Source organism: Gekko japonicus, unplaced genomic scaffold (genome assembly GCF_001447785.1).
Source record: "Gekko japonicus isolate JY-2015 unplaced genomic scaffold, Gekko_japonicus_V1.1 scaffold1139, whole genome shotgun sequence".
NCBI lineage: Eukaryota > Metazoa > Chordata > Lepidosauria > Squamata > Gekkonidae > Gekko > Gekko japonicus.
In genome coordinates this window covers 234759-255424 of record NW_015172591.1, presented here as the reverse complement: position 1 = coordinate 255424, position 20666 = coordinate 234759, and the positions used below count along the sequence as shown (strand labels likewise).

The 20666-nt window shown below is 47.5% G+C and overlaps 1 protein-coding gene across 1 annotated transcript in view; it reads left to right on the top strand.

The window, feature by feature from the left end:
- The window catches only part of UNC80 (unc-80 homolog, NALCN activator), a 220484-nt gene that overhangs the window by 128748 nt on the left and 71070 nt on the right, over positions 1-20666 (top strand). Inside the window, 11 exon segments of the mRNA XM_015421519.1 lie at positions 938-1076; positions 3021-3202; positions 4402-4533; positions 7542-7728; positions 11160-11291; positions 12927-13070; positions 14060-14160; positions 16615-16701; positions 18814-18997; positions 19351-19445; positions 19791-19880. Coding sequence (XP_015277005.1) covers positions 938-1076; positions 3021-3202; positions 4402-4533; positions 7542-7728; positions 11160-11291; positions 12927-13070; positions 14060-14160; positions 16615-16701; positions 18814-18997; positions 19351-19445; positions 19791-19880 — 1473 coding nt within the window.

Genomic DNA, 20666 nt, shown 5'->3' with positions numbered 1-20666 from the left:
GCCAGGTCTGGGTTGGGAAATACCTGGAGGTTTGGGGGTGGAGCCTGAGGAGGGTGGGGTTTGGGGAGGGGAGGGACTTCGAGCGGGTATAATGCCATACAGTCCGCCTTCCAAAGTGGCCATTTTCTCCAGGGGGAACTGATCTCTGTCACCTGGAGATCAGTTGGATAGCCCAGGCTAGCCCGTCAGAAGCTAAGCAGGGTCATCCTTGGCTCATATTTGGAAGGGCGAACTCCAAGGAATACCAGGGTCATGACGCAGAGGCAGGCAACGGCAAACCACCTCTGAAATGCCTCTTGCCTTAGAAACAAGTCTAGCTTGCACGCTAAAAGAGCTAGAACTTGTGGCTGCCGGACAATCTTAGGATCTCCTGGTTAGTCTACACAGAATACCACATGATACTTAATTAATTAAGTGGGAGATCTCCAACCACCACCTGGAGGTTGGCAACCCTAGTGACCAGAGGCAAGGATGAAAACGTATTCGTTGATCATAGTGCCAATTGATCAGTTAGAAGCAGGACCACCCAGTTGCAGCACTCTCAAGTGTGGTTAAGGAGGGCTGCTTCCAGGTTTTCAGGGCCCCCTTCCCCTCTTTCACCCACCCCCAGGCCCCCACACATACCCTCCTTCCTTTTCCCAAGTCCGCCTCCCATCTGCCTGTCTGTCCTTCCCCTACCGGCTTGTGAGCTCCCCAACTGCCCGCAGCCCTGTTCCTAGTGTCACTGGTCAGTGAGAGTAACTGGGAGTAATGGTGGAACACTAGCAAATAAGTGAGGGGGGTTGACAGCAGTGGGCCCTGCCACACGCCCTGTGCCCTGGCAACTGCCCTGTCCTTAAGAAACCCAGTTAAGCTAAGTGGGACTTGAAAGGGTTATGAAAGCCATTGCCTAGCTTTATTGGTCCTATTGTGTGTTGCCCGCTTGCATTTCCTGCAGGTGATGAGTCTGTCCCCAGCCCCGTTATCACTGCTGATCAAGGCAGCTCCCGTCCTCACAGAAGAGATGTACGGGGACATCCAGCCTGCAGCCTGGGAGCTGCTGCTCAGCATGGATGAGCACATGGCCGGTGCAGCAGGTAAGAGTGTGCTTGCGCACACAGCAGCACCAGTGACAGTGGCTTTGTGCCGGTACGGACTACAAAGGTGGCCCCTGCCTGGCTTTGGATCCTGCAACGTTCTGTCCATCGGAACAGAAGTGTCACCGAGCGTCCTGTCGAGTCCTTCCTATGTACTCTAATTCTTATGCTTTTTTTCTCCCTTACTGAGCAATGTTTTCCACACAGGATTGCCAACTCAATACAATTGGGAAAAATGACCTCACCGAAGAAGACACTTGGTTATACTTTTACAATGTTTACAATGCAAATTTCATAAGTATAAGCAAAGCCAGTTGATGTTGTTCACTTCCCCTATCTTTATTCGAGGGGGGGAGGGTTGCCATTGAGAAAATCAAAATGTGAAAACAGCCATTAAAATCAAAACAATAAATAAAAGAGCTGCTGCATAGCTTTGGGGTGCTCCCAGAACCAGGCCTTCTGTCGAATAAACAGTGAGCCGTGGTGACCAGGGGTGCCTTTCACCAGCTGCAGGTGATGAGCCAATTGTAGCCTTTCCTGGGCAGGAAAGATCATGCCACTTTGGTGCATGCCCTGGTAACACCTAGATTAGACTACTGCCGTCCATTCTACAAGGGTTTGCCCTTGAAGACTGTCCAGAATTTACAGATGGTACAGACTACTGAGGAATTCAAGATGCTGCTGGTATTGACCTTTAATTCAAGGTGCTGCTGGTATTGACCATTAAAGCCCTATACGATTTGGGGCCAGCATACCTTCAGAACCACCTTCTCCCCCGTGAACCTACACATCCACTCCAGTCATCTTTGGAGGCCCTGGTTTGGGTGCTTCCAAGGTTAGATACATGGCAGCCTGAGGAAGGGTCTTTTCTGTTGTGGCACCAAAACTATAGGATTCCCTCCTCAGGGAGATCTGTCTATCTCTCTCAATGGTTGTCTTCTGCCAGAGGGTGAAGCCTTTTCTGCTTTCCTCCCTCACTGACCCGCCTTCTTTGTTTAATTTCTTCTTCTTCCTCCTCCTCCTCCTCTTCCTCTTCTTCCTCTTCTTTGTATTTTAAAGCTGGTTTTAGTGTTTGTAATTGTTTGTCACCTTGTGGGGGGCTAAGTTGGAAGTGTAAAAAAAATGTTGGAACGTATTTACACATGTGGTGGAGATGCGAAAAAGTACAAAAATACTGGGGGGAAATATTTAAAATGGTGAAAGAAATAACAACAATTGAACCATATAGTCCAGAAGTATGTTTATTAAATATGTTTCCAGAACAATGTAACAAAGAAAATAGATATTTAATTACATATATTTTTACAGCAGCTAGAATAATGTTAGCAAAATGCTGGAAAACAGATAAAATACCCTCAAAAGAGGAACCGATAGAAAAACTGCGACGGTTGGCTGAAATGGACAGGTTAAGTTTGATATTACAAGGGAAGGACCAAGAGGTATATGAAAAAAGATGGGGGAAATTGTACATATGGTTGAATAACACGATGTAAAAAAGTGACTCACAAGAATACAAATGTAATCTGCTAAAGGCTGTGTAAATTATGGAAAACTATAAATAAAAATTAAAAACATATTTAAAATAAAACAGCCAACCAAATAAATGGGGATAGATCGAGATGGGTTAGTCTGTCTGTAGCCGTCGCAAAGAGCAAGAGTCCAGTGGCGCCTTAAAGACTAACAACAATTGTGGTGGAGTATGAGGTTTTGTGTGTCACTGCTCACTTCCTCAGATAGGTATCTGAAGAAGGGAACAGTGTATCATGAAAACTCATGTGCCGTCACAGATTTTGTTAGTCTTTAAGGTGCCACCGGACTGCTGCTCTTTTCTGCAAACAAACGGGGTAATTCCACTTCTCCCCTTCCAGCCATTGCTTTTAAATTGCAAAATAGTATATCCAGACTGTGAAAGAAATCAGTTCACAAAATATTTGCTTCTTTTAGCTGCCATGTTCCTTCTGTGTGCCGTAAAAGTGCCCGAGGCGGTATCGGATATGCTGATGTCTGAATTCCATCACCCCGAGGCCGTGCAAAGGCTGAATGCAATTCTCAAGTTCCACACCCTTTGGAGGTTCAGGTATCAAGTCTGGCCGCGGATGGAAGAAGGAGCTCAGCAGATCTTTAAGGTAAATGACGACACTGTCCGATAAAATTCAGAGCTGACTGAGGCTGTATCTGCAAACCTCCAGATTTCTATCATTTCCCCCACCGCCCCAGCACCATAAGGCTTTGGAGTTTACAGCCACTTGTCGTAATGGAGGCTAATTGAGGCAGAACAGGAATAAAGTTCTGATTGAATAAGGAATAACACAACCTTTTGGAAAATGGCTACGATTAGCCCTATCAGCATCTCTCAACAGCCTAAAACCTTGTGCAGTCTAAGGTAGGGTTGCCAGGTGCTTACCTTCTACCTGCTGTTTCCCCGGATCTTCTGGTGCACATTTTGTACACACACTGCAATAACATCACCCAGAAATGACGTCAACGTGCTAGGTACGTCGTGCAGTGGACGCTCTAGCATTTGCCCAAAAACTCTATGGTTAACTGCAGAGTTTTTTAGCCAAATGCTAGAGCGTCTCCCATGCAACGTGCCCACCTCTGGATGACATCATCGTGCCAGGCATGTCGGGTGCGGTGGAGCTCTTTGTGGGGATGGCAACCCTAGTCTAAGGTTGCCAGGTCCCCCCTAGCAACTGGTGGGGGAGAGGTGGACTCAGCAGCAGCAAACTGAGGCCTAGGCCCCTCAGAGGTGACACAGCAATGTCACTTCTGGTGAGCACTGAAAATGAGATTGTCATGTCAGTGGTGATGTTGGGATGATCTGGCATTTGGGCGAAAACTCTCCGGGAGAAGCCGTAGAGATTTTGCCCAAATACCAGAGTGTCCACACGTCACCACCAATGCGATGACGTCACTTCCGTCATGCAACATTGCTGTGTTGCTGGCCAAAAAGGCTTGGGCCTCAGTTTGCTGCCGGTAAGACCCCCCTGCTGGCCCACTGATTGGTGAGGGTCTGGGAACCCTAGCACAGTCATCATCTGGAATCAGCTCGGCTCCTGTGGTGGGTGAAATTATCATTCTTGGCACAGTGCATCTTTCTTTGGGATGGGGAGAGAACAGTTCTGAGACAAGTATCAGAAAACGTTAACCTTTTCCCACATCAAAATTCCCACATTTTCTCATAGCATTAAATAGTCTGTCATATTTACACTCGGGAGTTATTCCCCTCATTCTGCCAAGAGATGCTCTTCAGCATGGACAGAAGCCATGTGTCGCTACACAACCAACCTCCTTTGCGTTCCTTCCTCTTGGTCTGTTTCCCTAGATTCCTCCGCCCAGTATTAACTTCACCTTGCCGTCCCCTGTGCTGGGAATGCCCTCTGTGCCCATGTTCGATCCTCCGTGGGTTCCACAGTGTGGTGGGAGTGTGCAGGACCCAATTAATGAAGATCAGTCCGTAAGTAAAAATATCCTTGAAGGGGGAATCTTTTTATTTTTTAATGAGAAGTGGCTCTCAAAAAAAAATACTTTAGTTTTTTTTGTTTGGGGGGGGTTCATGTGTGCATGTATGTGTGTGAGTGAGTGTGTGTGTGTGCACCTGGAAGTCATGGCGACCTCTGGTGACTGACCGCTACTGGGGGCCCTGCAGGATATTCAGAGAGGTGGCTGAATAAAGCCTGCCCCCACCTCCCGGCTGCTGGTATTCCAAGGAGGTCTCCTATCCAAGTACTTGCCAAAGTTGACCCTGCTTAGCTTCCGAGATCTGACGAGATCAGGCTTGCCTGGTCAGGGCTCAAAATATTTTTGTGAGTATTTTGTGTGCGTGTGAGTGTGTGTGTGCCTGGAAGTCATGGCTGACTTCTGGCAACCCCTAGTGGGGCTCCGACATTTCAGAGAGGTAGCTTGCTATTGCCTGCCTCTGCGTCCCAGCCCTGGTATTCCTTGGAGGTCTCCCTTCCAAGTACTTGCCCGGGTCAGCCCTGCTCTACTCCCAAGATCTGACAAGATCGGGCCTGCCTGGGCTATCCCAGTCAGGGTTGTGGCTTTCGAAATACTGAGAGGTTTATGAGAGAGAAGCTGCCTGGGGACGGGCCTGGCCCTAGGTCACTGTTGGACCGCCCCCAACCTCTGGAGTCCCAGCTAATGGCAAAGTGACTGGCAGGTGCTGTGAGAATATCAGCAGGCACCCCCCAAAATACCGGGCTGGAAGCGGAATAGATGGCAGGGGGCACGGCATAAGAACATAAGAGACGCCAATGTTGGATCAGGCCAAAGGCCCACCCAGTCCAACACTCTGTGTCACACAGTGGCCAGAAATACCAGGTGCCATCAGGAGGTCCACCAGTGGGGCCAGGACACTAGAAGCCCTCCCACTGTTGACTCCCCCCTAAGCACCAAGAAGACAGAGCATCACTTGCCCCAGAGTCCCTATCTATACCTTGTGGCTAATAGCCACCGATGGACCTCTGCTCCATATGCTTATTTAATTCCCTCTTGAAGCCATCCATGCTTGTAGCTGCCACCACTTCTTGTGGCAGTGAATTCCAAGTAATACAAAAGATCAGACTGTGCATAAATAATAAAAAATATATTCAACAGTCAATGAGTATAATGATCTAAACCTATTCAAATAGAGTACTTTTTCATTAATACAGTATGGTAATCAGAAACTCAAAAATACAGGGTCCAGATATAAAAACAGTCCCATTAATACATCTTCAGAGATAGTCCAAGTCAAATTCCTCGAAAGGTGAAAAATCCAAATATAGATGTTTATAATTCTTCTTCATAAAATCCTCTTCTCGCTGCTTGTGTATCCACTTCACCGCCCCGCCGGCTTCAGGTTGCCTTATCGCCATGCTCAAAAGTGGTTTGTCTTATGTACATTAAGAATGAAAACTGTGTATGATTCATCATTGGAGCTGGGCGGCTTCACAGTTTCTGAAGGTGTATTAGTAGGACTGCTTTTTGTATTTGGACCCTGTATTTCTGAGTTTCTGATTACCGTATGGTATTTATGTACAACTACTCTATTTGAATAGGTTTAATATTATTAGAGAATCATCAAGAGTTGAACACGACTGAATAGCTAACAACAATAGATAATTATACTCATTGGTTGTTGAATATATATATTTTTTGTTATTTATGCATGGTTCGATCTTTCGTATCTTTTGTATTACTTACTCCCTTCCATGCATCCCTGCTGTTTGGGTCTCTTACCACCTGGAAGTCAGCAACACTATATGGGAAGCATCTCTGGTCCTTTCCGCACTTGGATCTCATCCCTGATTTTATCAGAGCTCAGAGGTCATTTCGGGGGGGATCGCGGGGGATCGCAGTTCCCCCGGGTGAGGTGCAGGGGGCGGGGCACATGACGAAGCCCCGCCCCCTGCTTCCGGCTGCCCCACTTCCAGCCCTCATTCAGCCAGGAGGAGGCAGAAGAAGAGGGAGGTTAAGTTGCTTCCTCCGTGCCTCTCCCCACCCCTGCCTGCCTGGGGCCAGGGAGGGCCTTGGTGGGGCTTCCTCGCACTCCCTCCAGCCTTGCAGGTCCACCGCCGGGCCCCTGATGTCAGGGGGTGTGGCATATGCTAATGAGTTATGCTAATGAGTTCCCCTAGCTCTTTTTCTACGAAACGACCCCTGTCAGAGCTCAACTCGGGACACTATACCTCGCATTTATCCCTGGTTGTAACAGCATCCGTTTATCCCAGGACAAGTGTGGGGCGAAACCGAGGTGACCTCAATGTAATGTGGAAACAAAAAATACCCCGAGATAATTACAGGGGTGAACTCGAGTGTAGCGTAGAATGTAAAAATACCCGGAGATAATTACAGGGGTGAACTCACGTGCAGCGTAGAATGTAGAGAGCCAGTTTGGTGCAGTGGTTAAGTGTGCGGACTCTAATCTGGGAGAACCGGGTTTGATTCCCCACTCCTCCACTTGCACCTGCTGATGTGACCTTGGGTCAGTCACCAGCTCTGGCACAGCTGTCCTTGAAAAAGAGCAGTTTGTGTCAGAGCTCTCTCAGCCCCACCCACCTCACAGGGTGTCTGTTGTGGGGAGGGGGAGGGAGTTTGTAAGCCGCTCTGAGACTCCAAGTGAAGGGCGGGGTATAAATCCAATCTCTTCTTCTTCTTAGTACGGGGACAGGGTAGAACCATGATTTAAGGTCTAGTGCAGAAAGGACCTCTGTCTTGAACAGAGCTTCAAGTTCTAAGGTACCCTCTGAGACACTCTGCAACAAACTACAGCAAGAAGTCCAGCGTCGTGGGGAAGTCTGAATAAAATGCAGGCTCTGATGCTGCGACTTCGTGCTTTTGCTGCCGGAATGATGTTTCGTGTCTCATAACTCCCCTCTTAAGTATCTACAACAGTAGGCATATCCTTTGAACGAGTGGTGGGGTATGAAACTCAAGCCATTTCTTCCATAGACATTTTTTTCCCTAATGGTTTGCTTACAGAAATCATTCTCAGCCCGGGCGGTGTCTCGTTCTCATCAGCGGGCGGAGCACATTCTAAAGAACCTGCAGCAGGAAGAGGAGAAGAAGCGTCTCGGCCGAGAAGCGAGTCTGATCACGGCCATTCCCATCACCCAGGAGGCTTGTTATGAACCCACCTGTCCCCCCAACGCAGAGCAGGAAGAAGAAGGTGCGCTTTGAATGCGGGAATGACCTGCCAAGGGCTGAGGAAAATCTCTTCCCAAACACTACGAGGGTCCATGGTTTTGTTTTAAGTACACAGACGAGAGAGCGAAAACCTTGGATCCATCGGTGGTGGTGGAAAGTGATATCAAGTCACGGCTGACTTACGGCAACCCACAGGGTTTTCAAGGCAAGAGATCCTTGCCGTTCCCTACTTCTGCATAGCGACCCTGGACTTCCTTAGTGGTCTCCCATCCAAGTACTAAGCAAGGCCAACGCTGCTTAACTTCCAAGATCTGATGAGATCGGGCCAGCCTGGGCCATCCAGGTCAGGGCCTTAAAGCCATTAGCAAAATTTAATCCATCTCAGGCTGTGGGCACACGGGCAGGAAAATGCGGGGGGGGAGCATGGCTGTTTGCCCCGGGGCTAAAAAATGTGTGGTTGCACAAGCAGACCTACCATGGAGGTCCCGTGGTAAGGGGGAGGTGCCGATCACTCCACAGTCCTGCAGCGCGGCAAAGAAGCGGGGCGCGGGGCAAACGGGATTGGTTTTTTTAAAAAACTCAAATGTGCGCATGCCCCCTTGGGTGCTTGTGCGCATCCGTGGAGACTTTGGGGGGGGACTTTTTGCGAGGGGACATGGGCGGGCACTGGAAACCAGAAACGCGATCAGACGCCCGCCCTTGCCCCGCGGTTTCAGGAAACTAGTACCTCCGAGGTACTAGTTTTTTACCGCGCATCTTCCGCGGGAAGCCTCGGGTTTGCCACGGGAGCTCGACGCTTCCCAGATGTGGCGGTGAGATCGCGCCCGGAAAATCCGCCTATCTTCCGTCCCTCTAGCGTGCCTAATGCTCCGTGTGACCGCAGCCTCGGTATACTTTGCTGGCATCATCTACAGTCCGTGTCAAAGATTGAGAGCTACGTTTGTTGTGGGTGTTCATTTGTTCCACACAAAACACTTTGATTAATTCTGGAAGAATTTTTGCTAACGTAACTGAGGCTATCTCTGCATTAGCGAAATTCCCCGCATCGATGTTTTTAAAACTGTGCATTATGTGAAATTATCTGCAGTGGGTTTTTCCTCACCAGCATGCCTGTAGCCAGGATTTTTTTAATTCAGGAGGCCTTTAAATAAGTCAGGGGGTGCCCCCCACACACACACACCAAGCCTGGGAGCGCCCTATAGAAGCTCCTGGTGTCTCATACAAGCCACCAAGGGAGAGACGTAGTGAAGGGATGAGCCCCCCCCCCCCCAGCCTGAAACTGCACCCTTCACCTGGCTCTGCAAAACGTTGGGAGGCCTGGGCGGTAAGTGTGGGGGGTGGCCCCGATATGCCCCACCGTAACTACTGGCCCGCTCACCAGGCACAAACCCAAAGTGTTCTCCTTCTTACCCCCCGTTTTCGGAATCCCCAGTTTTAGCAAGTTCCAAAAATGCGGAGTGAAAAGGAGAAAACTTCAGGTTTGTGCCTGGTGAGGAAAGACCTACGGCGGAAAATTTCACATAACTCGCAGTTTTAAAAACATCAATGTGGGCAATTTTGCTACTGTGGAAAGGGTCTGAGGCAACACAACCTTCTGCTTATTCAAAACCAATGAGAATTAAGCAGGTAGATATAGACTGAGCGTAACGTAGGACAATAGGCAAGAAAGTGTTGAAATTAGGTCCTGGCACACTCTTGGCTTCCTTTCCATTAATAGCTTCACCAAGTTCAGCATCATTAACCAGCGCACACACTAAATAAGATACATGCACATAATTCCAATTCAGAAGTCCACAAGGTGAGATAGGGTATAGGACAGGGAAGTAGGGTTACCAGCTCCAGGTTGGGAAATTCCTGGAGATTTCGGGGGTGGAGCCTGGGGAGGGTGGGGTTTAGGGAGAAGAGCAGAGGTCATTTTGGGGGGGACCGTGGGGGATCGCAGTTCTCCCGGGTGAGGTGCAGGGGGGCGGGGCACATGACGAAGCCCCGCCCCCTGCTGGCCGCCCCGCTTCCGGCCCTCATTCAGCCAGGAGGGAGGGTAAGTTGCTTCCTCCCCGCTTCTCCCCACCCCTGCCTGCCTGGGGCCAGGGAGGGCCTTGGCGGGTCTTCCTCGCACTCCCGCTGGCCTTGCAGGTCCACCACCGGGCCCCTGATGTCAGGGGGTGTGGCATATGCTAATGAGTTATGCTAATGAGTTCCCCTAGCTCTTTTTCTACGAAATGACCCCTGGAGAAGAGAGACACTAGCAAGGAATAATGCCATAAAGCCTACCTTTCAAAGCAGCCATTTTCTTCAGGGGGACTAATCTCTGTTGCAAGGAGATTAATTGTAGTCCCGGGAGATCTCCAGCCACCACCTAGAGGTTGGCAACTCTATGAGGAAGGCAGAGAGACCAGGCTTTGCAGACAGGAGCAAGAGAGATTGCCCTGAGGGTGTCATAATTTTAAGGGGGTTTGTCTGACCCAAAGACTGCAGCTGAAAATAGAAAGAGTGGCTGGCCCAGTGATGTGGAAAATCAGGCTTTCTCCTCTGAGATGTCCTTCAATGTTTTTAAATTTTTCATTTCGGTTTAAGAAGGAAGGTTTTAAGATGGAAGATGGAAGGTAAGCCAGTTTGGTGGAGAGCCAGTTTGGTGAAGTGGTTAAGTGCGCGGACTCTAATCTGGGAGAACTGGGTTTGATTCCCCACTCCTCCACTTGCACCTGGCTGGATGACCTTGGGCAAGCCATAGCTCTGATAAGAGCTGTCCTTGAAAAAGAGCTCTCTCAGCCCCACCTGCCTCACAGGGTGTCTGTTGTGGGGAGGGGAAGGGGAAGGAGTTTGTAAGCCGCTCTGAGACTCCTTTGGGTAGTGAAGGGCGGGGTATAAATCCAATCTCTTCTTCCTCCTCTGTGCTAACTTCTCTGATTCCTCAGGCAGTCTTCGATAGTGTGTTTCTATAATAAATAAATCCTTGATATCAAACAGTAGGATTACCATCTCTGGGTTGGGAAATACTTGGAGTTTTGGGGGTGGAACCTGAGAAAGGGGGGGCTTGGGGAGGGGAGGGACTTAAATGGAGTATAATGCCATAGAAGAAGAAGAAGAAGAGGTTGGATTTATACCCCGCTCTTCACAAAGGAGACTCAGAGTGGCTTACAAACTCCTTTCCCTTCCCCTCCCCACAACAGACACCCTGGGAGGTAGGCGGGGCTGAGAGAGCTCTTTTTCAAGGACAGCTCTTATCAGAGCTATGGCTTGCCCAAGGTCATCCAGCCAGGTGCAAGTGGAGGAGTGGGGAATCAAACCCGGTTCTCCCAGATTAGAAAATGCACCTATGGATGAAATACAAGAACTAATCATTCCCTTAGGAAGCCAGCTTTAGGGCTTTTTTCGCTCTTGTAGTAGATTAGCACAAGGATTCTCGTCGAAGATTCGTAAACCGAAATTCACACGCTCAATTTGTTTTGCCAGTAGAAGAAGTCACCAACCTGGCATCTCGCCGTCTCTCTGTCAGTCCGTCTTGCACCTCTAGCACGTCACACAGGAATTACTCCTTCCGGCGTGGCTCTGTATGGTCAGTCCGTTCAGCGGTCAGTGCAGAAGGTAAGACATATTTGGATGAGATTCCTGGCTTACTTTACCAGTGCTCTTAGGTGCTCTTTGGCCAAGGAGTACCTGTGCATGCCTTTAAACCTGGCTCCAACAGACAGATGAAACAAGTGTTCAGTAGAAATGGCATGCTTGTGTTCCATTCGTTGTTTTGGGTTTTTTAAACATTTAGTATGGATCTCATCATGATAAAACCTGGGTGCATCTTATGGTGAGAGTAGTGAGAGTCCAGCATGGACAACTAGGCCCTGCTCACACATTGACCTATTTGTATGTTAGCCTCCAGGGCCTGAACAATGAGAGTACTGTTCTGCTTTCAGGGCTCTTTTTGTAGCAGGAGCTCCTTTGCATATCAGGCGACACACCCCTGATGTAGCCAATCCTCCAAGAGCTTACAGTAGCCCCTGTAAGAAGAGCTCTGTAAGCTCTTGGAGGATTGGCTACATTAGGGGTGTGTCGCGTGATATGCAAAGGAGCTCCTGCTACAAAAAGATCAGGTCACGGATGTGTAGGGTTGCCAGGTCTGGGTTTGGAAATACCTGAAGATTTTGGGGGGTGGAGCCTGGGGAAAATGGGGTTTGGGGAGGGGAGGGACCTCTGTAGGGTGCAATGCCATAGAGTCCACCTTCCAAGGTGGCCATTTTCTCCAAGGGAACTGATTTCTTTTTTTCTTTTTTTACATTTTTTTTATATATTTATACGCACAAACATTTCATCTATTTAGATTACATATAATTCAGAGTCTTCCATCTCTTACTTTTTATACAAGTTGGGGATATTAATTTTCTAACAGTTTTTCTATCCACTTATACACTTTTCCCCACCTCCTTTCATGCACCTTTTCATTTTTATTTTGAAGCATTAGACTTAAATTATCCATTCTGGCGAGTTCCAGTATCTTATCAATTAATTGTTCCCTTGTAGGAATATCTTCAACTTTCCAGGGGAACTGATTTCTATTACCTGGAGACCAGTTGTAATTCCTGGAGATCTCCAGCCAGTCCCTGGAGGTTGGCAAGCCTACAGATGCATGCTGGAACGTAGTCAGACATATATCGGGGAACTCACTTTAAAAAGCACTCGTTCACTCAGTGCGGTGATGGGGTGAAGGACATTACACTTCTCGCCTGTTTTCCCCCAGCAGAAATGGCAGGGGAGGGTAGTTTTTGCCCCTTATGAAAAAGGCCCCCCCCCACTGCTGCCACCATTTCCATAGGAGACAACCCAGCAAGAGGGAAACCAGAACTAGATGGACCACTGGTCTGATCCAGCAGGGCTCTTCTTATGTTCTCTAGAAAGCTTCAGCCTCTCTGTTCTGTTTGTTGGTCCTCCAGAGGAACTGGTTGGCCACTGTGTGAGACAGAATGCTGAACTAGATGGACCACTGGTCTGATCCAGCAGGGCTCTTCTTATGTTCTTATGTGTGTTGAACCAAGTTTAACCATCTGAGCAAAGCTCCTCGTTTTCAGTTCGTTTCTTGCTCAGTCTGCAATGCATGGTGCTGTTGTTTCTGTTTCCATAGTGACAATGACTCTTTTCTTAACATAAAGCTTCATTATGTACAGCCATGGATGCCAGTCTGTAATTAAGTGAGATTTCACTTGACGCCGCCCAATTTCCCTTTTCTAGATGAGGAGCACACGACAGAACACACGCCGAACCATCACGTCCCACAGCCTCCGCAAGCGGTGTTCCCAGCATGCATCTGTGCAGCCGTGCTTCCCATTGTTCACTTGATGGAAGACGGAGAAGTCCGGGAGGATGGCGTAGCAGGTGTTGTTTGAGCTGACACGTTTCTGAAACCATTAAGAGACTATCAGATTCTCTAGAAATGCGGCCTAAACAGCCAAAAGCAGTGGGTACCTGGGAGAGAGAATATTTTACCTTTCTGTATAGGAGCTGCGGTGGCTCAAGTGGTTAAGATGCTGAACTGCAGGCTGTGGAAGGTCAGTAGTTCAGCAGTTCGAGACCCGGGTGCCGCATGACGGAGTATTATAGTTCAAGCATGGGTATTTGTTTGGCCATCAAGTCACAATCCTGTAGGGTTTTCAAGGCAAGAGACCGTCAGATGTGGTTTGCTGCTGCCTGCCTTTGCGTAGCAACCCTGGACTTCCTTGATGGTCTCCCATTCAAATACTAACCAGGATCGACCCTGCTTAGCTTCTGAGATCTGGCAAGGATGGGCTAGCCTGGGCCATATTTGTTTTACTCTAAAAACTAGCCTTTCACTTCCAAGAGAGCCAGATTTTAAAAGTCACCATTAGCAGAGTGCATATCTCATTCAACTAGTTTTTGACCGATTATCTAATTTGCAACTCAAACTCTCCCCAGCACTGGTTTATTTGGCTATCTGCCCTAGGTTAGGGAGTACATCCTATTGGCAAAAGACTGGCATTTATGAATGGAAGGACTCGGTAGATTAAACCGTTGGTCTATCAAGGCCAGTATTGTCTGACCGGCAGTGGTTTTCCAGGGTCTCCATTAGAAGTCTTTCACATCGCCTACTAACTGATCCTTTTAAGCACTGGGTCACTGATCTGTGACTAGACTTGTAGTCAGACATATGTCGAAGCAGGGAGAGAACGGATCTCAACAAGTGCTCACTTGCTCAGTGCTCCCTCCACCTAATTCTACCACATGTCCCTCCCCCCTTTATTTTAAAATCTTGTTCTCAAGTCCTTTTTATCTCTAACCTCCTTGGCAACAGAATGTACTTAAGAGTAGTGACGGCCCAACTAGCTCGTGTCTTTTGTCTTGTGCAGTGAGCGCCGTGGCTCAACAGGTCCTGTGGAACTGTCTCATCGAAGATCCTTCAACAGTTCTTCGGCACTTTCTGGAGAAGCTGACGATCAGCAATCGGCAGGTAGACACCCTGCTTTCCTCCTTGTGGAATATCATTCGTCAGGAGACTTCAAGGCAGGGAAGCTGTGTTAGTCCATTGTAGCAAAACAAAGCAGAAGTCCAGAGGCACCTGAAAGACGAACAATGTTTATCCCAGCATGAGCTTCCATGAGTCAGACATTTCCCACCAGGGGTCATTTTGTAGAAAAAGAGGTGCAGGAGCTCATTAGCACAACTCATTAGCATAACTTATTTGCATATGCCACACCCCCTGACATCACCGGAAGTGTGTCAGAAGGCAACACCCACCGCTCAGGCTCCACTGGACTGTTTTGGATTGCTAGCTATGGGGGGTGGGGGAATGTGCAGATCTGTCCTCGCAGACTGTTTTGGACTGGGGATCTGGGGGGGGGGGCTCTGCAACTTACCTGGCTGCTTCTTACTCTGACTGAGGGCTGCTGGGAGCAGGGGGTGGGGCTTGTTGCATGTGCCCGCCCCCTGGGCTCTTTACTGTGCGCTCCTGCAGGAAATGACACCTGTTTCCCACAGTGTCAAGTTCCCCCCTGCCTGCTCTTCTGTTCATCCACGGCTTACCCTTGTTTCTGCAGATGATTTCTCCCTCTTATGAGCAAAAACGCAGTTTGCCTTCTCTTGTGGCGCAGCATGGGAATTTCCAGAAACAGGGATGTCTGATGCTGTGGAGCAACAGGGAACAAACTGCGTTTCTCTGCCTGTGACTGCAAAAACATCTGCAGAAACGAGGGAAAGCAGTGGAGGAACGCAAGTGCAGCTGTGGGGGAACTTGACACTGCAGAAAACGTCTCAGAGCTAACTTCCTCAGATGCACTGGGAAGAAAGAAAATAATTTCCCTCATATTTATCCAGAAAATTACAGAAGGGGGAAGGAAAAGGGGATTTCAGGGACTTGAACAGCTTGAGCTATTATACTTGACTGATGACGAGAGGGGTCAGTAGTCCTATCCTCTCTCTAATGTGGTAAAGATAACCAAAATGTGATATAGCAGGGTAAATAACAAACTAATTAAAGGAGAAGCAGTTTGAAGCATTAGAGAATGAAGTGACAGCAGTAAACTGTTATGGTACGATACACCATGTTAAGAAAAGTTTATTGACATTTCTAAAAAGTGGGTCCTGGTGGGTTATTAGAAATCAGAATGTGTGAGGAAATCGGAGTCTTGTTTTAAGCCAAGATGACAGAAACTGTTTAAGTGCTTGATGAGTTCCATTTCAGGACTTAAGTTGTATATTTTCCTTTGAAGGTTTTTTTTGTTTTGTGTGTTTGTTTGTTTGTTTGAGAACAGTGTTGTTCAGATCTGCAGCAGTATGTCCAGGAAGATTAAAATGGTCCCCTGCTGCCTCTGAGTCCTGTGATATCTTATATCAGACATGTGCTCATTGATTCTCTTACAATTGATTTATTTATTATTTATTTATTCGTTAGATTTCTATCCTGCCCTCCTGCCGAAGTGGCTCAGGGCAGCTCACAACAATGATAAACCCAGCATAAATACATACATAAAATACAACTCAATAAAATAACTCGGCTCATTTCCAATTAAATAAAAACAGTTAAAACCATTTAAGTGTGGCGGTGTCGTATACTAAAGTGCGAGTGGAGCACAGCCGATATAGGGTCTTTCCTACTGGGACGCCTGGCAAAAAAGCTCCGTTTTCAGGGCCCTGCGGAATTTCACGGCCCTGCGGAATTGCTCTACAAAGTAGAGACTGACACGTTTGTCCAATGCAGACAGTAGAAGGGGATGATGTACAAGTGAATGTGAACAGGATGCTATAGTTGATGCTGTTTAGTTCCAAAAGAGTATTGCCAAAGTATCTGTGGGGACAAAGTTGGCAACTTAGATCTGTTGCACGGTTTGGATTATTTCAAAATAGGAGTGAACCATGAACAGACTGGGGCCCAGATGTATACCTCTGGGCCATGTTTCACCTTTTGTAAAGGAAAAAATCCTTATTCCACCTCCCTTCCTGGATGGGACTTTAGGAAACGTAACAAAAAGTTTGCTATTTATTTGTTGCTATGACTGGACCTAGCGAGATGAACAGAAGCAGGGATGCCAGCCTCCAGGTGGGACCTGGGGATCCCCCAGAATCACAGCTCACCTCCAGACTAGAGATCAGTTCCTCTGGAGGAAATGGGTGCTTTGGAGGGTGGACCCTGTGGCATTGTACCCCCCCCCCCGAGGTCCCTGTCCTTTCCGGGCTCCACCCTGAAACCTCCAGGAGTTCCCCAACTTGGGTCTGGCAACCCTGTCCCCGCCCCCATCCCCTGCCAGTGGCCGGGGGGGTGGAGGACCTGCCCACCCTAGAAGACAGTCATTCTGTCATTCATGCGAAGGAACCATTTGGCAGAGAGAAGGAAAGCAAGTTAAGCAAAATGAAGGTGTTCCCTGGACATTTTGTGATGCCACTGAAATAGATTCCTCTCTTATTCTAGGATGAGCTGATGTACATGCTGAGGAAGCTGCTACTCAACATTGGAGACTTCCCTGCTCAGACGTCCCATATCCTCTTCAATTACTTGGTGAGCTTCTCTGAGTCTCCACCTGAATCCACAGTGTAGTCTTTTGTGCTCTACAGAACGAGAGAATCCTCCCACTGGTTCCAAGCAGGCAGGGCTAACTCAAATTAGCTTGCAGAATATCTCCTGCAGTGGGTTGATGCCACATCCAGTTCTGCCCCGACTTAGCTCTGGCAGCACACAGCAATTGGGCTCTGGGTTTTTCCCCCCTCCTGGGGCCTACTTAGGGGTGCCAGGCCTCTGGTGTGGGCAGGCGATTCCCTGCCCCAATGGCTGCTGCAAATGCAACCAGCAGTGGGAGAAAAATTAGAAGGAAAAATAAGGCCTCTTCTGCTTACAGGAAGTTCTTACCATAGAGTTCCTGGTGATTCCTAGAGCTACCTGGGAGTGAAAAGGGGTAGCTCTAGGAATCACCAGGATCTCTATGGTAAGGGCATCTTGTAAGTTATTTTTTCAAGTTTTCTCCCAGGATGCTGCCCCCCTTCCACCCTGTCATCAGTTGCTAGGCACTGCCTGGCAACACTAGGCCTATTGTACTTACCTCAGATCCTTTCCCCTTTTTGTTCTAATCTACCTCTTAGCATCTTACTTGATTCCCCACTCTTTTCCCTTCCTTAGTCTTATCCCTCCCTCTCCCCTGTCTGGCTTCATCATCCCTTTCTACTCTTAGCAAAGGGAGGAAAAGTTAGGACGGCCTCAAGAACATGGTTTGTAATCCTTTGTGACTGTAAATCCCAAGAAATTCTGTTTGGGCCTGGTCCAAGTGAAAACAGCATGAGACTAATATGGTTCAGAGGATGGTGTTTGTTCAAATGCCTGTCCTATTGTGATGGAGGAAGGAAAATGTAGGATATTGCTTAGAGAGGAGCATCAAAGAATCAAAATGTTGGGAAAAGAATAGAGTCACTGCCATAACTAGTCAGTACAAGAAGATATGAAGTGTTTATAACAACTTGCATTTCAGTCTTCAGGAGCCACTTTGGTATAGTAGTTAAGAGCACAGGCTCTAATTTGGGACAACTGGGTTTGATTCCCCACTCATCCACATGCAGCTGCTGGTGTGACCTTGAGTCAGTCACAAGTTCTCTCAGAGCTGTTCTCTTAAGGGCAGTCCTTGAAAGAACTCCCTCAGCCCCACCTACTCCATAGGGTATCTGTTGTGGGGAGGGGAAGAGGAAGGGATTGCAAGCTGCTCTGAGACTCATTCGGGTAGTGAAGGGTGGGGTATAACATAAGAGGGTATAAATCCAACCTCTTCTCCTCCTCTGCTGATCAGCCAAGACATGCATCATAATTATGCTGAGGAAGGTTAATTAAGGTCATACAGATTGGTTGCCAAACTCCAGGTAAAGAAGAAGAGAAGGTTTTTATACTCCATGTTTCTCTACTTTAAGGCTTACAATCACTTTCCCTTTCTGAGAGAGTTCTGAAAGAACTGGGAATGGCTCAAGGTCATCCAGCAGGCTTCAGATGGAGGAAGAGTGGGGAATCAAAAAACAGTTCTCCAGATTAGAGTCCAGTGCTCTTGACTGCTACACCATTCTGGCTCTCACTGGTGGGCCTGGAGATCTCCCAGATTTACAACTGATTCTCAGACAACAGAAATCAGTTCCCCTGGAGAAAAAGGTTACTTTGAAAGGTTTACTCACTGTAAACCGTTGAAGTCCCTCCCCTCCCTAAACCACATGATCTCATGAGAACATAAGAGAAGCCATGTTGGATCAGGCCAGTGGCCCATCCAGTCCAATACTCTGTGTCACACAGTGGCCAAAACCCAGGTGCCATCAGGAGGTCCACCAGTGGGGTCAGAACTCCAGAAGCCCTCCCACTGTAGCCCCCCAAGCACCAAGGATACAGAGCATCAGTGCCCCAGACATAAGAACATAAGAGAAGCCATGTTGGATCAGGCCAATGGCCCATCCAGTCCAGCACTCTGTGTCACACAGTGGCCAAAATCCAGGTGCCATCAGGAGGTCCACCAGCAAAGCCAGGAGTTTCCAAACCCAGAGGTGGCAACATTCATAGTTTGAAATGAAGATAATATTTAGGACAAGGTAATACTTAGACACCAATTAGTATGGTAAAAAGCAAGTCGTGTCCCTTTGTGGTCCATAGGTGGGACTGATCATGTATTTTGTCCGTACGCCATGTGAATGGGGCATGGATGCCATTTCAGCAACTCTGACCTTCCTATGGGAAGTGGTGGGCTACGTAGAAGGACTCTTCTTCAAGGATCTCAAACAGACTATGAAAAAAGAGCAGTGTGAAGTGAAGCTGCTAGTTACTGCCTCAATGCCAGGTATGGAACTCACCCTCGTGAAGCACTCGGGGATCATAGACATGAATTTCTTCCATTTATTTATTTATTTATTTTAGTTAATTTAATTTATCACACAGTCCTATGGCGATGTAGTTAAGACAATTAAGTCATTCAGAGTTCTTCATCAGAACATCAGAACTGCAGAATAAACAGGATTGTGGTGGAATGGAAGTGTTTTGATTCAGTCATGGCAATCCACGTGTTAATAGGCAGACACTGACTGATGGGTTCTGTATTATTTCCTTCCGAACCACTTAAGCAGATACTGTGTACTAATGCTGGTCTTTTGAAGCCAGGTAAAGTGGGAATTGGATGCCTTTTCTCTTTTGTAGGCACCAAGACCTTGGTGGTTCATGGGCAAAACGAATGTGATATCCCAACCCAGTTACCTGTGCATGAAGATACCCAGTTTGAAGCCCTTTTAAAGGTGTGAACAGTTATTTTATTAGTAATGTGCGGGTCATGTTCCACTAGAAGAATATAAAGAAAAAGAAGATGAAGAGCTATTGACCCTATTAGGGGGAAATAGTCTTTTTGCTTGTCACCCTCCACTAAGAGGCAGGTTCATTGGCGGAAGAAAGAAATGATCTAGGATGGACTAGGAGGTACCTCCCACTTCCTTTCTTTGGTGAAAGAACCTGCCTCCTAGTGGACGGAGTAGTCCGGATTGGTGTCAGGCAAAATTTACCAATAATTGAACAGTTAGGCTGCATACTTGTACAACAGGAACATTAAGTAAGAGTTGATATGTGGTTTTTTCCCCCCATGTCAGGAATGTCTGGAATTTTTTAACATACCTGAAACCCAGTCTTCTAACTACTTTTTAATGGATAAACGATGGAACCTTATTCATTATAATAAGGTGAGTCAAAAAGTTTTGTGTTCTGATGGCAGGAATCCATCATTACTTTAAACTTATTTCATATCTAATATAAAATAGTGGCCTATACAGTGGGTAGTTTCAGACGGTGGCCGTGCGGGTCTGCTGTAGAAAAGCGGGATCTGGTAGCACATTAAAGACCAACAAGATTTTCAGGGTATGGGCTTCTTTTTTGGGTATTTGTGTGTGTGTGTGTGTGTGTGCGCGCGAGTGTCTGCACCTGGAAGTCATGGCAACCTCTGGCGACTGACTGTGTGTGCACCCGGAAGTTATGTTGACCTCTGGCGACTGCCCCCTACTGGGGGCCTGGAGAATATTCAGAGAGGTGGCTGAATAAAGCCTGCCCCTGTCCTCCCGCCTCTGGTATTCCAAGGACGTCTCCCATCCAAGTACTAACCACAGTCAAGCCTGCATAGCTTCCGAGATCTGACAAGATCTTGCTTGCCTGGCTATCCAGGACAGGGTAGGGTATAAGCTTTTAAGACTCAAAGCCCCTTCGTCAGACACTCAAATGCTTATACCTTGAAAATCTTATTGGTCTCTAACATGCTACTAGACTAAAATCTGTTATACAGTAGGTAGGTTGTGTCATTCTTCTTGAGAATGCAGAAACAAAAGATTATTTATCTTCCATTTTTAATGTTGGGGTAAATTTAATCTATTTAAAACATTTTATGCTGCCTTTCTGCCCTATCAAAATCACCAGGGGAATGCACATAAAACATTACAACATTTGAACAATTAAAAACAACATTTAAAATTATAAAA